This window comes from Oncorhynchus masou, chromosome 13 (genome assembly GCF_036934945.1).
Source record: "Oncorhynchus masou masou isolate Uvic2021 chromosome 13, UVic_Omas_1.1, whole genome shotgun sequence".
Taxonomy (NCBI): Eukaryota; Metazoa; Chordata; class Actinopteri; order Salmoniformes; family Salmonidae; genus Oncorhynchus; species Oncorhynchus masou.
In genome coordinates, this window is record NC_088224.1 from 49,063,504 (window position 1) to 49,079,387 (window position 15,884).

At 40.5% G+C, this 15,884-nt stretch overlaps 1 protein-coding gene across 3 annotated transcripts in view; it reads right to left on the reverse strand.

Annotated features, from left to right (window-relative positions):
* Positions 1–14,675, reverse strand: part of LOC135552472 (protein furry homolog) — a 250,025-nt gene extending 235,350 nt beyond the window's left edge. For 2 of the 3 annotated variants that reach the window (XM_064984132.1, XM_064984129.1), the window contains exon 1: positions 14,292–14,675. In XM_064984132.1, the coding sequence (XP_064840204.1) occupies positions 14,292–14,472 (181 nt within the window). In that variant the 5' untranslated portion in view covers positions 14,473–14,675. Of the gene's footprint in view, positions 1–5,800; positions 6,207–14,291 lie in introns of those variants that run through there. The other variant, XM_064984130.1, reaches the window with a different exon arrangement.
* Positions 14,676–15,884: the final 1,209 nt, after the last annotated feature.

Sequence of the window (15,884 nt, forward strand, 5' to 3'; positions counted from 1 at the left end):
ACTTTCCCAAAGTAAACGGCCTATTTCTCAGGACCAGATGCTAGAATATGCATATAGTTGACAGCTTAGGATAGAAAACACTCTAAAGTTTTCAAAACTGTCTGTGAGTATAAAATAACTGATATTGCAGGCGAAAGCCTGAGGAAAATCCAATCAGGAAGTGACTCTTATTTTGAAAGCTCTGTGTTCCTATGCATCCCTATTGACCATTGAAAGGGATATCAACCAGATTCCTTTTTCTGTGGCATCCCTAAGGTGTCCACAGCCTTTAGATGTAGTTTCAGGCCTTTATATTGAAGAATGAGTGTAAACATCCACATTGCGTAAGTTCTCAGTTGTTGGCTCTCAGTGTGATTTTTGCGCAAAACAGAGAGGTAGCCATTTTTCCTCCCCGGTCCGAGTGAAAAGTCAACTGTCCCGGTTGATATATTATCGAATAGATATTTGAAAAACACCTTGAGGATTGATTATAAAAAAAACGTTTGCTATGTGTCTGTCGATATTTTGGATATAATTTAGAATTTTTGTCTGCGCTGTCGTGACCGCTATTTCCGGTGGATTCCTGGGCATAACGCATCAAACTAACGGAGGTATTTGGATATAAAAAATATCTTTATGGAACAAAAGGAACATTTGCTGTCTAACTGGGAGTCTCGTGAGTGAATATATCTGAAGATCAACAAAGGTAAACAATTAATTTGATTGCTATTCAGATTTTTGTGACCAAGTTACCTGCCGCTAGGTGTACATAATGTTTTGTTAATATATCGATAAACCTACACAAACGCTTGTATTGTTTTCGCTGTAAAGCATAATTTCAAAATCTGATACGACAGGGTGATTAACAAAAGGCTAAGCTGTGTTTTGCTATATTTCACTTGTGATTTAATGAACATGAATATTTTCTAGTAAGATTATTTCACCGTTGCGCTATGCTATTTAGCGTAGTTGATGACAATTATCCCGGATCCGGGATGGGTGGTTCCAAGAGGTTTTAACAAACTATAGCTTTGGCAAGTCAGTTAGGACATCTACTTTGTGCATGAAACAAGTCATTTATACAACAATTGTTTACAGACAGACTATTTCACTTATAATTGACTGTATCACAATTCCAGTGGGTCAGAAGTTTATATACACTAAGTTGACTGTGCCTTTAAACAGCTTGGAAAATTCCAGAATATTATGTCATGGCTTTAGAAGCTTCTGATAGGCTAATTGACATCATTTGAGTCAATTGAAGGTGTACCTGTGGCTGTATTTCAAGGCCTACCTTCAAATTCAGTGCCTCTTTGTTTGACACCATGGGAAAATCAAAATAAATAAAAATTGTAGACCTCCACAAGTCTGGTTCATCCTTGGGAGCAAATATCCAAACGCCTGAATGTACCACATTCATCTATACAAACAATAGTACGCAAATATAAACACCATGGGGCCATGCAGCTGTCATACCGCTCAGGAAGGAGACGCGTTCTGTCTACTGGAGATGAACGTACTTTGGTGCGAAAAGTGCAAATCAATCCCAGAACAGCAAAGTACGTTGTGAAGATGCTGGAGGAAACAGGTAGATAAGTATCTACAGTGGTGAGAACACGTATTTGATACACTGCCGATTTTGCAGGTTTTCCTACTTACAAAGCATGTAGAGGTCTCTAATTTTTATCATAGGTACAATTCAACTGTGAGAGATGGAATCTAAAACAAAAATCCAGAAAATCACATTGTATAATTTTAAAGTAATTAATTTGCATTTTATTGCATGACATAAGTATTTGATACATCAGAAAAGCAGAATTTAATATTTGGTACAGAAACCTTTGTTTGCAATTACAGAGATCATACGTTTCCTGTAGTTCTTGACCAAGTTTGCACACACTGCAGCAGGGATTTTGGCCCACTCCTCCATACAGACCTTCTCCAGATCCTTCAGGTTTCTGGGCTGTCGCTGGGCAATACAGACTTTCAGCTCCCTCCAAAGATGTTCTATTGGGTTCAGGTCTGGAGACTGGCTAGGCCACTCCAGAACATTGAGAAGCTTCTTAGGAGCCACTCCTTATTTGCCCTGGCTGTGTGTTTCGGGTTGTTGTCATGCTGGAAGACCCAGCCACGACCCATCTTCAATGCTCTTACTGAGGGAAGGAGGTTGTTGGACAAGATCTCGCAATACATGGCCCCATCCATCCTACCCTCAATATGGTGCAGTTGCCCTGTCCCCTTTGCAGAAAAGCATCCCCAAAGAATGATGTTTCCACCTCCATGCTTTACGGTTGGGATGGTGTTCTTGGGGTTGTAGACCAAAAAGCTCTATTTTTGTCTCTTCAGACCACATGACCTCCCATTCCTCCTCTGGATCATCCAGATGGTCATTGGCAAACTTCAGACGGGCCTGGACATGCGCTGGCTTAAGCAGGGGGACCTTGCGTGCGCTGCAGGATTTTAATCCATGATGGCGTAGTGTGTTACTAATGGTTTTCTTTGAGACTGTGGTCCCAGCTCTCTTCAGGTCATTGACCAGGTCCTGCCGTGTAGTTCTGGGCTGATCCCTCACCTTCTTCATGATCATTGATGCCCCACGCTGTGAGATCTTGCATGGATCCCCAGACCGAGGGTGATTGACCGTCGTCTTGAACTTATTCCATTTTCTAATAATTGCGCTAACAGTTGTTGCCCTCTCACCAAGCTGCTTACCTATTGTCCTGTAGCCCATCCCAGCCTTGTGCAGGTCTACAATTTTACCCTGATGTCCTTACACAGCTCTCTGGTCTTGGCCATTGTGGAGAGGATGGAGTCTGTTTGATTGAGTGTGTGGACAGGTGTATTTTATACAGGTAATGAGTTCAAACAGGTGCAGTTAATACAGGTAATGAGTGGAGAACAGGAGGGCTTCTTAAAGAAAAACTAACAGAGAGCCAGAATTCATACTGGTTGGTGGGTGATCAAATACTTATGTCATGCAATAAAATGCAAATGAATTACTTAAAAATCATACAATGTGATTTTCTGGATTTTTAGAACATCTTTGGAGGGAGCTGAAAGTCTGTATTGCCCAGCGAAAGCCCCGAAACCTGAAGGATCTGGAGAAGGTCTGTATAGAGGAGTGGGCCAAAATCCCTGCTGCAGTGTGTGCAAACTTGGTCAAGAATTACAGGAAACGTATGATCTCTGTAATTGCAAACAAAGGTTTCTGTACCAAATATTAAGTTCTGCTTTTCTGATGTATCAAATACTTATGTCCTGCAATAAAATGCAAATTAATTACTTAAAAATTATACAAAGTGATTTTCTGGATTTTTGTTTTAGATTCCATCTCTCACAGTTGAATTGTACCTATGATGATGAAAGAAATAAAAGCTGAAATAAATCATTCTTCTACAATTATTCTGAAATGTTACATTCTTAAAGTAAAGTGGTGATCCTAACTGACCTAAAGACTAGGATTAAATGTCAGGAATTGTGAAAAACTGAGTTTAAATGTAGTTGGCTAAGGTATATGTAAACTTCCTATTTCAACTGTAGATTCAATGTTTGTAAAGATGGGGAGAGGTCTTGTCAACTTAAAACCTGTTAAGGCTAAGCACAATACTGCCCCCTTTGGAGGAATTGCGTGCCCATAGTAAACAGAAAAACAATCTGTCCAAAATTGCTAATATATGCATATAATAATTATTATTGAATAGAAAACACTCTAAAGCTTTTAAAATCGTTCTAATTATGTCTGTATGTAAAGCAGAACTCACAGGGCAGCCATTCTCCCAAACTCTCTCTCTCATCAGGAAGGTTGGGCCAACTTTGACGTCATCGCCCCCACCCTTCCCAACCAGCTACGGATCTGGGATCAGTTTCTGTGTCTTCGGCGGGATGTGTTCTTTCAATAGGGCAAGTAATGGAGAAAATCCCGCGAGCTTTGACCTTTTGGCAGCCAAAATACTAGGTGTCGCGATAAATTAGACACGCGTTCTGGCGCGAATGGTACACAAGTCATTCCTTCATTCCAGATTACCTGAGAGGAGCTGCTTTTGTCCGGTCGAATCACCAATTGTTTTGTACGTTAATAACATCCTAAAGATTGATTCTGCACTTAGTTTGACCAGTTTAGTCAACATGTAATATGTAATTTTGAAGTTTTGATGCGCAACTGTGCGGGACCAGAAGTCATTTTGGGTGCATTTCAGCTGAAGCTGTTAGCATATGCTAATACAGAGACACACAACTTGAAACCAAACGATGTATTGGGTAAGTTTGACTCCTTCCACTACATTCTGATCGAAGACCATCAAAGGTAAGGGAATATTTATGTTGTACTTTTGTATTTCTGTTGACTCCAACATAGCAGAGAAATATTGCTTACGTCTGTGCGCCGCCTCAGATTATTGCCTAGTGAACGAATTCTGTAACGTTAAAAATAAATGTAACACAGCGGTTGCATTAAGAAGCAGTGTATCTTTCTAACTATATGTAGAACATGTATATTTAGTCAAAGTTTATGATGTGTATTGCTGTTATCTGGCGTTATCTGGCGGAGCTATCTATAATTTCTCCGTACATTTCCGTAGCATTTTTTGAACATGGCTCAATGTAAACGGAGATTTATGGATATAAATTGCATATTATTGAAAAAAACATAAATGTACTGTGTAACATGTCCTATTACTGTCATCTGATGAAGATTTTCAAAAGGTTAGTGAATTATTTTTCTTTTAATCCTGCGTTTGTGATTGCATCTTTTGATTGACAAAATGGCTACATATTGTATGTGTCTTTGTGGTGGTTTGATATACATATGTGCTATGTTTTCGCCGTAAAACATTTTAGAAATCTGACTCGCTGGGTAGATGAGACAAGGTGTTTATCTTTCATTTGAGCTATTGGACTTGTTAATGTGTGGAGGTTAAATATTTCTAAGAATATTTTTGCATTCTGTGTGCCATCTTTTGAGTTGAGCGTGGGGGGGGGTGCCCTTGGGGAACGTGGTAGCGTGATGTCGTTAAACGCAGCACTGACATACACACACACAACCACCACCACCACTCACCACCACTCACCACCAGGCGTATTTTCACAGTCCGCAGGTTCAGAACAAATTCAAGGAAACGTACAGTATTATACAGAACCATGAGTGCATGGAACTCTCGTCCTTCTTATATAGAGCAAGTGAACAGCAAACCCGGTTTCAAAAAACATATAAAGCAACACCTCATGGCCCAAAATCTCTCCCCCATGTGGCCTACTTGCTGTGTGTATGTACTGACATGCATGTGGAACTGATAGATGCACACACACTACATGTTAATGTTTTTAAATGTATGTAAACTGTAAATTCTTGTGTATGTAATGTATTTATTGTTATGTGTCAGGCCCCAGTAAGATTAGCTGTCGCCATTGGCGTCGGCTAAATGAGGAATAAATCAAATCAAATAGCATCCTATCTATCCTGCCTCTCTATGGGAAGGCACTCTATAGAGCTGAACCTCCTTAATCCTATTAGGTAGCCCAGCATTGAACAGCAGCTATTTAAACTCCACGGCAGGCAGCTCACGTAGAAAGAAGTCTTACCCTGACCCTCACCCACAAACAGGAAAAGGAGCCAAAACCCCAAAACTTGGGGGAAAACACATAGTGAATCAGCACCACTAAGTACTTCAGCCAACATGTGCGCAACGCTATGCCACGCTATCATCTCTACGCTGTCTGTCATTTTGAATGATTGAAGCTTAATTTAGTCTGGTGAGGTAGCTAACGCTAACAGCACTAAACAAGCATGCTGAGCTGGAAGCCAGGCAAACTCGTGTATACTCACATCCACTCCAGGACTTGAGCAGAGACTTGATGCTGATCTCAAAGAAGCCTGAGTCCTGTTGGTTGGCCATGCCTATGCAGGCTGCACACAGGTAGAACGTCTCCCTGTGGATGCAACTGTTGTTGTTGTTGTTTACTCCTGCAGCTCTGGAGCAGCAGTTTGAGCTGCCGTTGCTGTCACTGTCACCACACTGTGATGCACAACACTTCTGCTGCGCTCCCGAGCACCAGAACAAACTGACACTGCGCTGCCCCTCCTCCTCCTGTTCCTGGCGCTCAGCCCTCTCTCTCTCTCCTCACTCACTCACTTATCCACTATCTCTCTCTGCTCTCTCACTCCATCATGTTCTCTCCCTGTCCTTGCTCGCTCTCCCACTATCTCTCTCTCCCTGTCCTCACTCATCCTCTGTCTCCTGCTCCCTCCCTCGCTCGCTCTTCACCTCTCTCAATCCCTCTCTCTTTCTCTCCCCTCCCTCTTTCTTCCCCTCCCTCCCTACATCCCTCTCTCTCTCTGTCCCACCCTCCCTCCTGCCCTCTCTCTTCCTATATTATCCCTCTCTCTGTGTATCTAAAGCAGCGCGTCATGCAGGCGTGCAGGACGGCGATGTGCAAGCTCCCTCTAAATAACTGCATGGAGGCTGGGAGTGCAGGAAGCAATCCTCTTAGCGGAGCTCAGTTAATGATAACCAGTGTTTGTCTCTGCAGCGGCCTGATAATGATGATAGCGATAAGGGACTCGTCCCTCATAGAGCTGCTGAGCCCTGTCACTGAGCAACCTGAGACTCTCAGACTGGGAGAGGATGGGAGCTGTAGTACAGGAGGTTACAGTACACTGACAACCCATCCCAACACACACACACTACATACGCCCACACACACACGCTCCTGCTACTGTCTATTATCTATCATGTTGCCTAGTCACTTTCACCATACATATATGTGCATAGCTACCTCAATTACCTCCTACCCATGCACATAAACTCGGGACTGACTATATTTTTACCACAGTAGTGCCTTTACCAACATCAGTAACACAGAGGGCAAAACTATGTTGAAATGATTGAGTTTTTCCTACCTGGAATTTGGCTCAACACATATTTTTCAGTCAAAACATATATCTCATAATATTGGTATAATGCAAGCTTCATAAGGGAGAGAATTCACTTTATTGGTCAATTGCACACAAGGTCCAACCTAAATTTGACTTTCGCTTTTAACCCAACATACAGGTTTTAGAGTGGGGGGCTGCAACACTGGGCGCCCGGTTTAGCTGTTGTTGTGGGGTGTTAATGGTAGATGTTAAGTCCCCCATTGATGGTTTCTGGACCAGTTCCGACTGACATTTTTGTACAAAGCGCTCTGTGAACGCCATAGGGTCCTGTGCCTTATAATGCCAAAAATAACCATCTGTCTGCTCTCCGGTTCCCTTCTCCCCCAGTTTTCTTAGTTTGACCAGGCGGCCAGCTACAGGAAGAGTCTTGGTGGTTCCAAACTTCTTCCATTTAAGAATGATGGAGGCCAATGTGTTCTTAGGGACCTTCAATGTTTCACACATTTTCTTGGTACCCTTACCCAGATCTGTGCTGCGACACAATCCTGTGTCAGAGCTCTACGGACAATTTCTTCAACCTCATGGCTTGGTTTTGGCTCTGAGATGCACTGGGACCTTATATAGACAGGTGTGTGCCTTTCCAAATCATGTTCAATCAGTTGAATTTACCACAGGTGGACTCCAATCTAGTTGTAGAAACATCTGAAGGACGATCAATGGAAACAGGATGCACCTGAGCTCAATTTTGAGTCTCATATCAAAGGGTATGAATACTTATGGAAATAAGGTATTTCAGTTTTGTATTTTCTAAATTTGATAGTTCAACCCTAAGTAACAGTACAGAAGAAAAATGATCAGGCCTGCTGTACATCTTACTATAGAAAGTATTGTTGAAAAAAAAAATTTGGTTGGAACTGTTGCTGTTAAAATATAGTAAATAATTTGTATTCTAAATTGGAATACACTGTTTGATACATAACACAGATGTAGACCAGAAAACACACACACAGTCCTAATGGGAAGTGTGTGGCTGGTTGAAGTTTTCAACAAGCAGGTCTATTCTGGGATCAGTTTTTGACAGTACAACACTGAGGTCATGCTCAGCATTGAGACGGTTTCTGTATTTCGGCGCAGTACACCGGGCGGACACCTGGTAAATGTGGTCTCTTATGGTCAATCTTCCAATGATATGCCTACAAATACGTCACAATGCTGCAGACACCTTGGGGAAATGACAGAAAGGGCAGGCTCATTCCTCTCGCATTCACAGCCATATAAGGAGACAATGGAAAACGGAGCCTCAAAAATCCTGCTGATTTCCTGGATGCCGTTTCATCTTGGTTTTGCCTGTAGCTCACGTTCTAGGGCACGCACAGAGAATATCTTTGCAGTTCTGGAAACGTCAGAGTGTTTTCTTTCCAAAGCTATCAATTATATGCATAGTCGAGCATCTTTTTGTGACAAAATATCTTGTTTAAAACGGGAACGTTTTTCATGCAAAAATGAAATAGCGCCCCCAGAGTTTCAAGAGGATAAACAAGATGTAAACCTCCACAAGTCTGGCTCATCCTTGGGAGCAATTTCCAAATGCCTGAAGGCACCACGTTCATCTGTACAGACAATAGTACGCAAGCATAAACACCATGGGACCACGTAGCCATCATACCGCTCAGGGAGGAGACGCTTTCTGTCTCCTAGAGATGAACGAACTTTGGTGCGAAAAGTGCAAATCAATCCCGGAACAACTGCAAAGGACCTTGTGAAGATGCTTGAGGAAACAGGTACAAAAGTATTTATATCCACATTAAAACAAGTCCTATATCGACATAACCTGAAAGGCTGCTCAGCAAGGAAGAAGCCACTGTTCCAAAACCGCCATAAAAAAGCCAGACTACGGTTTGCAACTGCACATGGGGACAAAGATAATACTTTTTGGAGAAATATCCTCTGGTCTGATGAAACAAAAATAGAACTGTTTGGCCTTAATGACCATCGTTATGTTTGGAGGAAAAAGGGGGAGGCTCTAGAAAATTTGTGTGCAGAACTGAAGCATGTGCGAGCAAGGAGGCCTACAAACCTGACTCAGTAACGTCAGCTCTGTCAGGAGGAATGGGCCAAAATTCACCCAATTTATTGTGGGAAGCTTGTGGAAGGCTACCCGAAACGTTTGACCCAAGTTAAACAATTTAAAGGCAATGCTACCAAATACTAATGGAGTATATGTAAATGTCTGACCCACTGGGAATGTGATGAAAGAAATAAAACCCGAAATAAAAAATTCTCTCTAATATTATTCTGACATTTCACATTCTTAAAATAAAGTGGTGATCCTAACTGACCTAAGGTACGACAGGGACTTTTTACTAGGATTAAATGTCAGGAATTGTGAAAACTGAGTTTAAATGTATTTGGCTAAGGTGTATGTAAACTTCCGACTTCAACTGTATTAGCATGTCTTGATATTTGTGCATCTGTAACTTTCTCACTCATCATTATTCACGATTCATTCAGGACTTTCCATAATCATGGTAGCATCCACATTAATGTTGAAGTGTTTAGAAAAATATTCAATTCATATTTTAAAAAAAATAAAAAAAATAACAATACATTATTTACCATTCATTTCAATTGGGCACAAAATAATCTGCACATTGATTTAAAGCAACGATGTTCGAGTGGCAGACTGTTGAATCTCTGCAACTGCAATTAAAATTAAAATAATTTTTGCAAATTACCACCAAAAGCCAGATGAAAATTTGTGAATTAGACGCGCATTATGTCCTTATATTACTGTAGCATAGGCTATGCTGCAGCAAATTTAGGCCTAGCTGTCACAAGAAAAAAAGTGACCATGATGAGGTGATACATGCATTGTGAAGTGCGCTCCATACTAAGATGCGCTGTCTGTCCCCACCCTGAGCGTTGATGATTGATCATGCAGATAGCAGAGAGAAGGCCCTAGAGAAGTCAGATTTAGACACTGCACATAATTTAACAGTCCCATTTCACGTCTGTTCGTATAAATAATGTATTATAATTTACTGGTTTCTCGCAGTAACTTATCCTGCGAAAGGGAGTGGGTTTGGGTGGGAACTCTCTGTAAATCTCGATAAACTGGTTCTCGCTATTCAACCCTAAGCCACACTACAAGAAGGCTACAGACCAATGACTGAAAGCTACAGCGCCACAGCTACAGTTACAGCCACACTGCAAGAAAGCTACAGACACACTGCTACAAAGTTACAGCCCCACTGCTAGAAAAGCAGAGAAATGTGAGTTCAGAGATGTCCCAGCTGTCGGGCAGGTGTCTCACAAGTTTTACTAGGAAACTGCATCTGTCTCGCCTGCAGCTGTGTACTGTACAACACCTTCCACACACACACACGATGTCACAACACTACGGGTGGTTGGCCTGATCACTTACGATGATGAGACAAACTCTAGGGAGGAGGTCAGTGACCTGACAGTGTGGTCAGTGGCGTGTATTTATGGATGGCAAGAGAAGCCAGGCCTCCCCAAAAAGATGACAAAGACAAAAATACAAAAATATATAAAATAATGTATCTTTCGTCTCTCTCTGTTTCATAATTTTCCTTCAATTCACAAGAGGCTGAATGTATCTCACCGGAGAAATCATCAAAGCAAACAAAATACCGCACTTATGTCTCTGTATGTGTAGCACATCTATCTGATGCTGTCTGGTCAGAAAGAGTATGACATTTTTGCCGCCCGTAGCATTGAATGCACAAAATGTACAAAATCCCTCCTGAGATGTGTGCAAACCTGGTGGTCAACTACAAGAAACATCTGACCTCTGTGATTGTCAACAAGGGTTTTGCCACCAAGTACTAAGTAATGTTTTTCAGAGGGGTCAAATACTTATTTCCCTCATTAAAATGCAAATCAATTTATAAAATTTTTGACATGCGTTTTTCTGTTTTTTGTTGTTGTTATTCTGTCTCTCACTGTTCAAATAAAACTACCATTAAAATTATAGACTGATCATTTCTTTATCAGTGGGCAAACGTACAAAATCAGCAGGGGATCAAATACTTTTTTCCCTCACTGTAAATAGCACACCCAACCACCTCATCCCCATGTTTTTATTTTTTGTTGTTGCTCTTTTGCACCCCAGTATCTCTACTTACACATCATCATCTGCACATCTATCACTCCAGTGTTATTGCTAAATTGTAATTATTTTGCCTCTATGGCCTATTTATTGCCTTTTCTCCCTACTATTCTAATTTGCACACACTGCACATAGATGTTTCTATTGTGTTATTGTCTGGAAGTTTGTTTATCCCATGTGTAACTCTGTGTTGTTGTTTTTGTCGCACTGCTTTGCTTTATCTTGGCCAGGTCACAGTTGTAATTGAGAACTTGTTCTCAACTGGCTTACCTGGTTAAATAAAGGTGAAATAAATAAATACAAATAAAAACAGTGGGTCAGCTGTTTGTTCACCCGCACCCACCCGCAATTGCTAATAATCTCAGGCCATTAATAATACCATTACCAATCATGAGCTCTTTAGTCCCACCCCTCAGCTACTCTCAGCCATCGGACCTATCACTGTAGACCACCCTCGTTTGGTTTCCATGTGCCATATATTTATTTTCCAACTGTGCTGTGTTTTACATGAATTTTGAACCTTTCTAATTGCATAGTCAAACAGATTGGGAGCTAAAGATGAAAACCTTTCCTACGAGTATCATTATATTGTTGATTGATTGACTATGGCTTTCCAAAATGCCCAATACTGCTATTTTTTAGGTTTAATTTTAAATGAAGGTTGTGAATTTTCTTTTCCATTCCTGAAGCTGTGACCAGAAACAAGCAACATAGGGGTATTACCAGAGTAAATTAACTAATTATTCTGTCTCTTCACAGCAAAATCTGCTGAGCTGAGATTGTTGTATGTCCCATATACTTTATAACATTCTATTGGTGGCATGAATTTTGTATAATCGATTTATTTAAAAAATGTTTTTTTTTTGTGCCATGGAATCGGTACATAGAAAATCTCTTCCTAGCTACTTTGCAACCTGTATGGCGCAGCTGACAAAGTGTTTATCCTCAAATGAAACACATTTTTCTATTTTTGCCAAATATGTTTAGCTTTTTTTTTCTTCTTTAATATATGGCAGACAAACAAGTTCCCTAACTTCTCCCTCTTCTACTTGCCTCTTCCATTTTTGTGGTAATGCTGTTGGTTGTAACTTTAGATTGAACAAACATTCCCATATATTTTTGATAGCTGCATACAGTACAGTATGTGACATAACTACACCATTCCTATTCATAATATCATACATTTGACATTTTTTTATCAATCAGTATATTTGAGTTTAGCCATAATATTTATTGTAATATTTGTTCAGTTTTTCTGGAGGATAAAATGTCAATTGTAACCAGCTTTGTATGGATTGTTTGGGAAAGGGCGATACTTTGATCTGTAATTAACCGGAAATGAAAAGTTGTAATCTGTTTAAAGGCAAAATGGCAATTTTTGAACACAGGATAAGCCTTTCTTAGTGATCTGCTGGAGAACCAGTTTAAGTACAACTTAGTGAAAGGATTAATGCTTTAATAATTTCAGCCCCCCAAACTCATATTCATTGTGTAAATAGGCACATTTCATTTTATGTGGCTTAGTGTTCCAAATAAAGTGAAATATTTTTTGCTCATATTATTTAAAAAGCGAGTCATCTGGAGTAGGCAATGCCATATGTATGTAAGTAAACTGTGTTAGGACCAAAGAGTTAATCAATTAGATTGTTCCATAAAGAGACAAGTGTTTACCTCTCCATTGCAGAATCTCGTTTGTTTTTGCTAACTTTCTATTGAAATGTGTTGTGGTAAATTAATTTATATCTTCAAAGATATGAATCCCAGGTATGTCTACTTCACCATCACCCCATTTTGTTGGTAAACTACAAGGTATGGGGTCTTTTAACGATCCAATACATAATATGGGAAATTTACCATAATTGGGTTTTAGTCCAGAGGATAGAAAAGTGATATATCTTCATTGAGACCATGCAGTGGTCCAGATTGGGGACTTAAGAAGAAACTTGAGTCATCAGCATACATTGACACTTTTGTTTTTAACCCCTGGAACCCCTTGATGTTCTTGTTGGATCTGATTTTAATAGCTAGCAAATCGATGGCCACAACAAATAGATACGGAGACAACAGACGGCCTTGTTTTACACCTCAAGGCTGCTCAATACATTCAAAGAAGTAACCATTATTTACTATTTTACACCAAGATTTGCTGTACATAACCCATTCTATAAGAGATTCACCGAAATTAAAAAAAGTCCAAGCATTTCTACACTAAATATACAAAAGTATGTGAAAATGTATATATATTTTAAATTAAAAATCAAGTCTGACACCAACAGGCTCCTGAACACCTTCTATCCCCAAGCCATAAGACTGCTAACAAAATGGCTACACGGACTATCTGATTTGACACTTGAATTTAATTTTTGCTCCGTCTCTATGCACACTCACTGACACTCCAACACACACGCACACACACACGCACACACCTACACACACACACACACACACACACACACGCACACACATGCACACACACTTAATTTGCTCACACACACAGATTACATGCAAAAGTGTTATTGTTTGTGATTTCATGATTTTCATCGTGTTAATTTAGGGGTTTTCTTCATATATATTTTTTTAACGCCACTCCTGAATAAGAAACAATATAATTAACAATTTAGAAACTCATGATTGTCGACCATGGTAAACCCAATTGATGCCTACAAGAGGGAGTTGACCACATTTTCTCACCCACAAATACTCACATATAATCTTCATATACGCTGCTCTGTTTATCTTATATCCTGATGCCGAGTCACCTTACCTCTATACATATCTACCTCCATCACTCCACTATCCCTGCACATTGTAAATATGGTATTGGAACTGACTCTGAATAACACTTACTTACTCTCTCATGTTCTTCTTATTTCTTATTTAAATTTGTATTTCTTGTTTTTGTTTTACCTGTTGTTATTTTTAGTTCTACATTAATAATGATTACTGCATTGTTGGGTTTACAGCTTGCAAGAAAGGCATTTCACTGTATTTGTGCATGTGACATTAAAACTTGAAATTACTAATATGACGTAGCCTACATAGCACACAAGTTTCTCTATGAATCTTTTAGTAAACAGTCCTAAGATTCGAGGTAACCGTGACAAATATAAGTGGAGAGTGAGGTATTTCATAGAGTGGTGATATGAGTAGCTGCAATTAGTCTGTTATTAGTTTTCTGGCATCAAGTCTACACAGGTCCCACACTAAAACCAGGTTCCAAGACTTATCCTCCGACAACTACATTGGCAGATAAAACCCTAGCCTTCAGCATGAAGATGCAGCATGTTAAACATCCAAAACAGCACCTACTTTCCAAGTTCAGAATAGTGGGCCTTTTCTTGGGATGTATCTTTTTAAACTTCCCTTGGAAGTCCTTGGCAGGAAACAGGTCCACATGTAGACTGGCCATGCGAATCATGACCACCTCATCCTGTCCCTTCGAGCAGTCCGTTTCAGCACTCTCCCAATCGTCCCACTCCTTTAGGGACATGCTGGTTGAATGGCAAGGAGCCCACCGCGCAGAGTTCAAGACCTCTGTCCTAGCAACATTGAGGGCAGTGTATTTCTGCTTTTTGTTTAATTTCTCTTCCTTCCTTTTCCTCCTTCCCAGCCCACCATTTGTTATCTAGCGCTCCGTCTGGGGAGAATGACTGTGTGTTGCTGTAAAGAGATGTAGTGGAGCATCCAGCCAGCCTCCAGTCCTGCTAGTGTGTGTTAACTTGTCAGAGCAGTTTAGCGAGTTACAGTAACATGCATGAATTGGGCAGGTGTCTGATTACTTCATGGTTGGCCCCTCCTCTTTTCAGCCGAGAGAGAGAGAGAGAGAGAGAGAGAGAGAGAGAGAGAGAGAGAGAGACTCTGCCAACTTCAACAGAACCTTTTATGTGCAGGAGGTGTTACCAAACAAACATTCTCCATACGTTTAACACAGTCCAGGCATGAGGCAGTCTGCACTTTCTCCCAAGACAACACAAACACTGGTCCTCAAATTGATCAGCCACTCTGAAAGTTAACATTTCTTATTGAATTATTTCAGCTACCTCCCCATTTCAAAAATGTTTTAACTAGCTGTGAGCAGCGTTCAGAACCAGAGAGAATGACAGAAGTGGTGTTTAATGCGTTCGAGCTGACTATTCCTCTGGACCCATATTCATAAAGCATCTCATTGTAGGAGTGTTGATATAGGATCAGGTTTTCCCTGTCCATGTGATCTTATTCATTACGAGAAAAAACTGATCCTAGATCTGCATTCCGACTCTGAGACGCTTTATGAATAACGCCATGGTTGTCAGGACAATGCAATCCATATCAACCTGAAAGTCACCTCCCGCTCTCGCTGCTTCCTCTGTCACCCTGATCCTGTGCAACGGAGGTTGTGTGACGTTTATGCAAACACCTCGGCTTTAGCTCAGTGGGCTAACACAGTCTTGTGGAGTGCACAAGACCCAGGTTCAAACAATCATCAGATGCCACATCCAGTTCAGTTTTGGGTCAGGGTCACATGTCAGCCCAGCATTTACAACAATGTCTCTAGAGTTTGAAGTCAATTTCCCTCACAAAAAAAGATTGCAATTGCAGTATAACTGCTGTACAGTGCAGTATAACTGCAGTTCAAATGCAATACACTGCAGTTATTTTTCAGTGATTCGGCTAGTACTGCATAAAAAATAACACCATATAATGCAGTTACATAAAGAGACAAGTGTTTACCTCTCCATTGCAGAATCTCGTTTGTTTTTGCTAACTTTTCAGAAAAACAAATATATTGCAGAATTTACATGAATCAAAAAATTGTTCTCTCTGGGCAGGCTGTATTGAATCAATCTTTTTCAATAGACACGTAAACTGGACACACCTACTGTACATGTACAAGTTTTTCCTAAGCTGGTTGGGCTACATCAG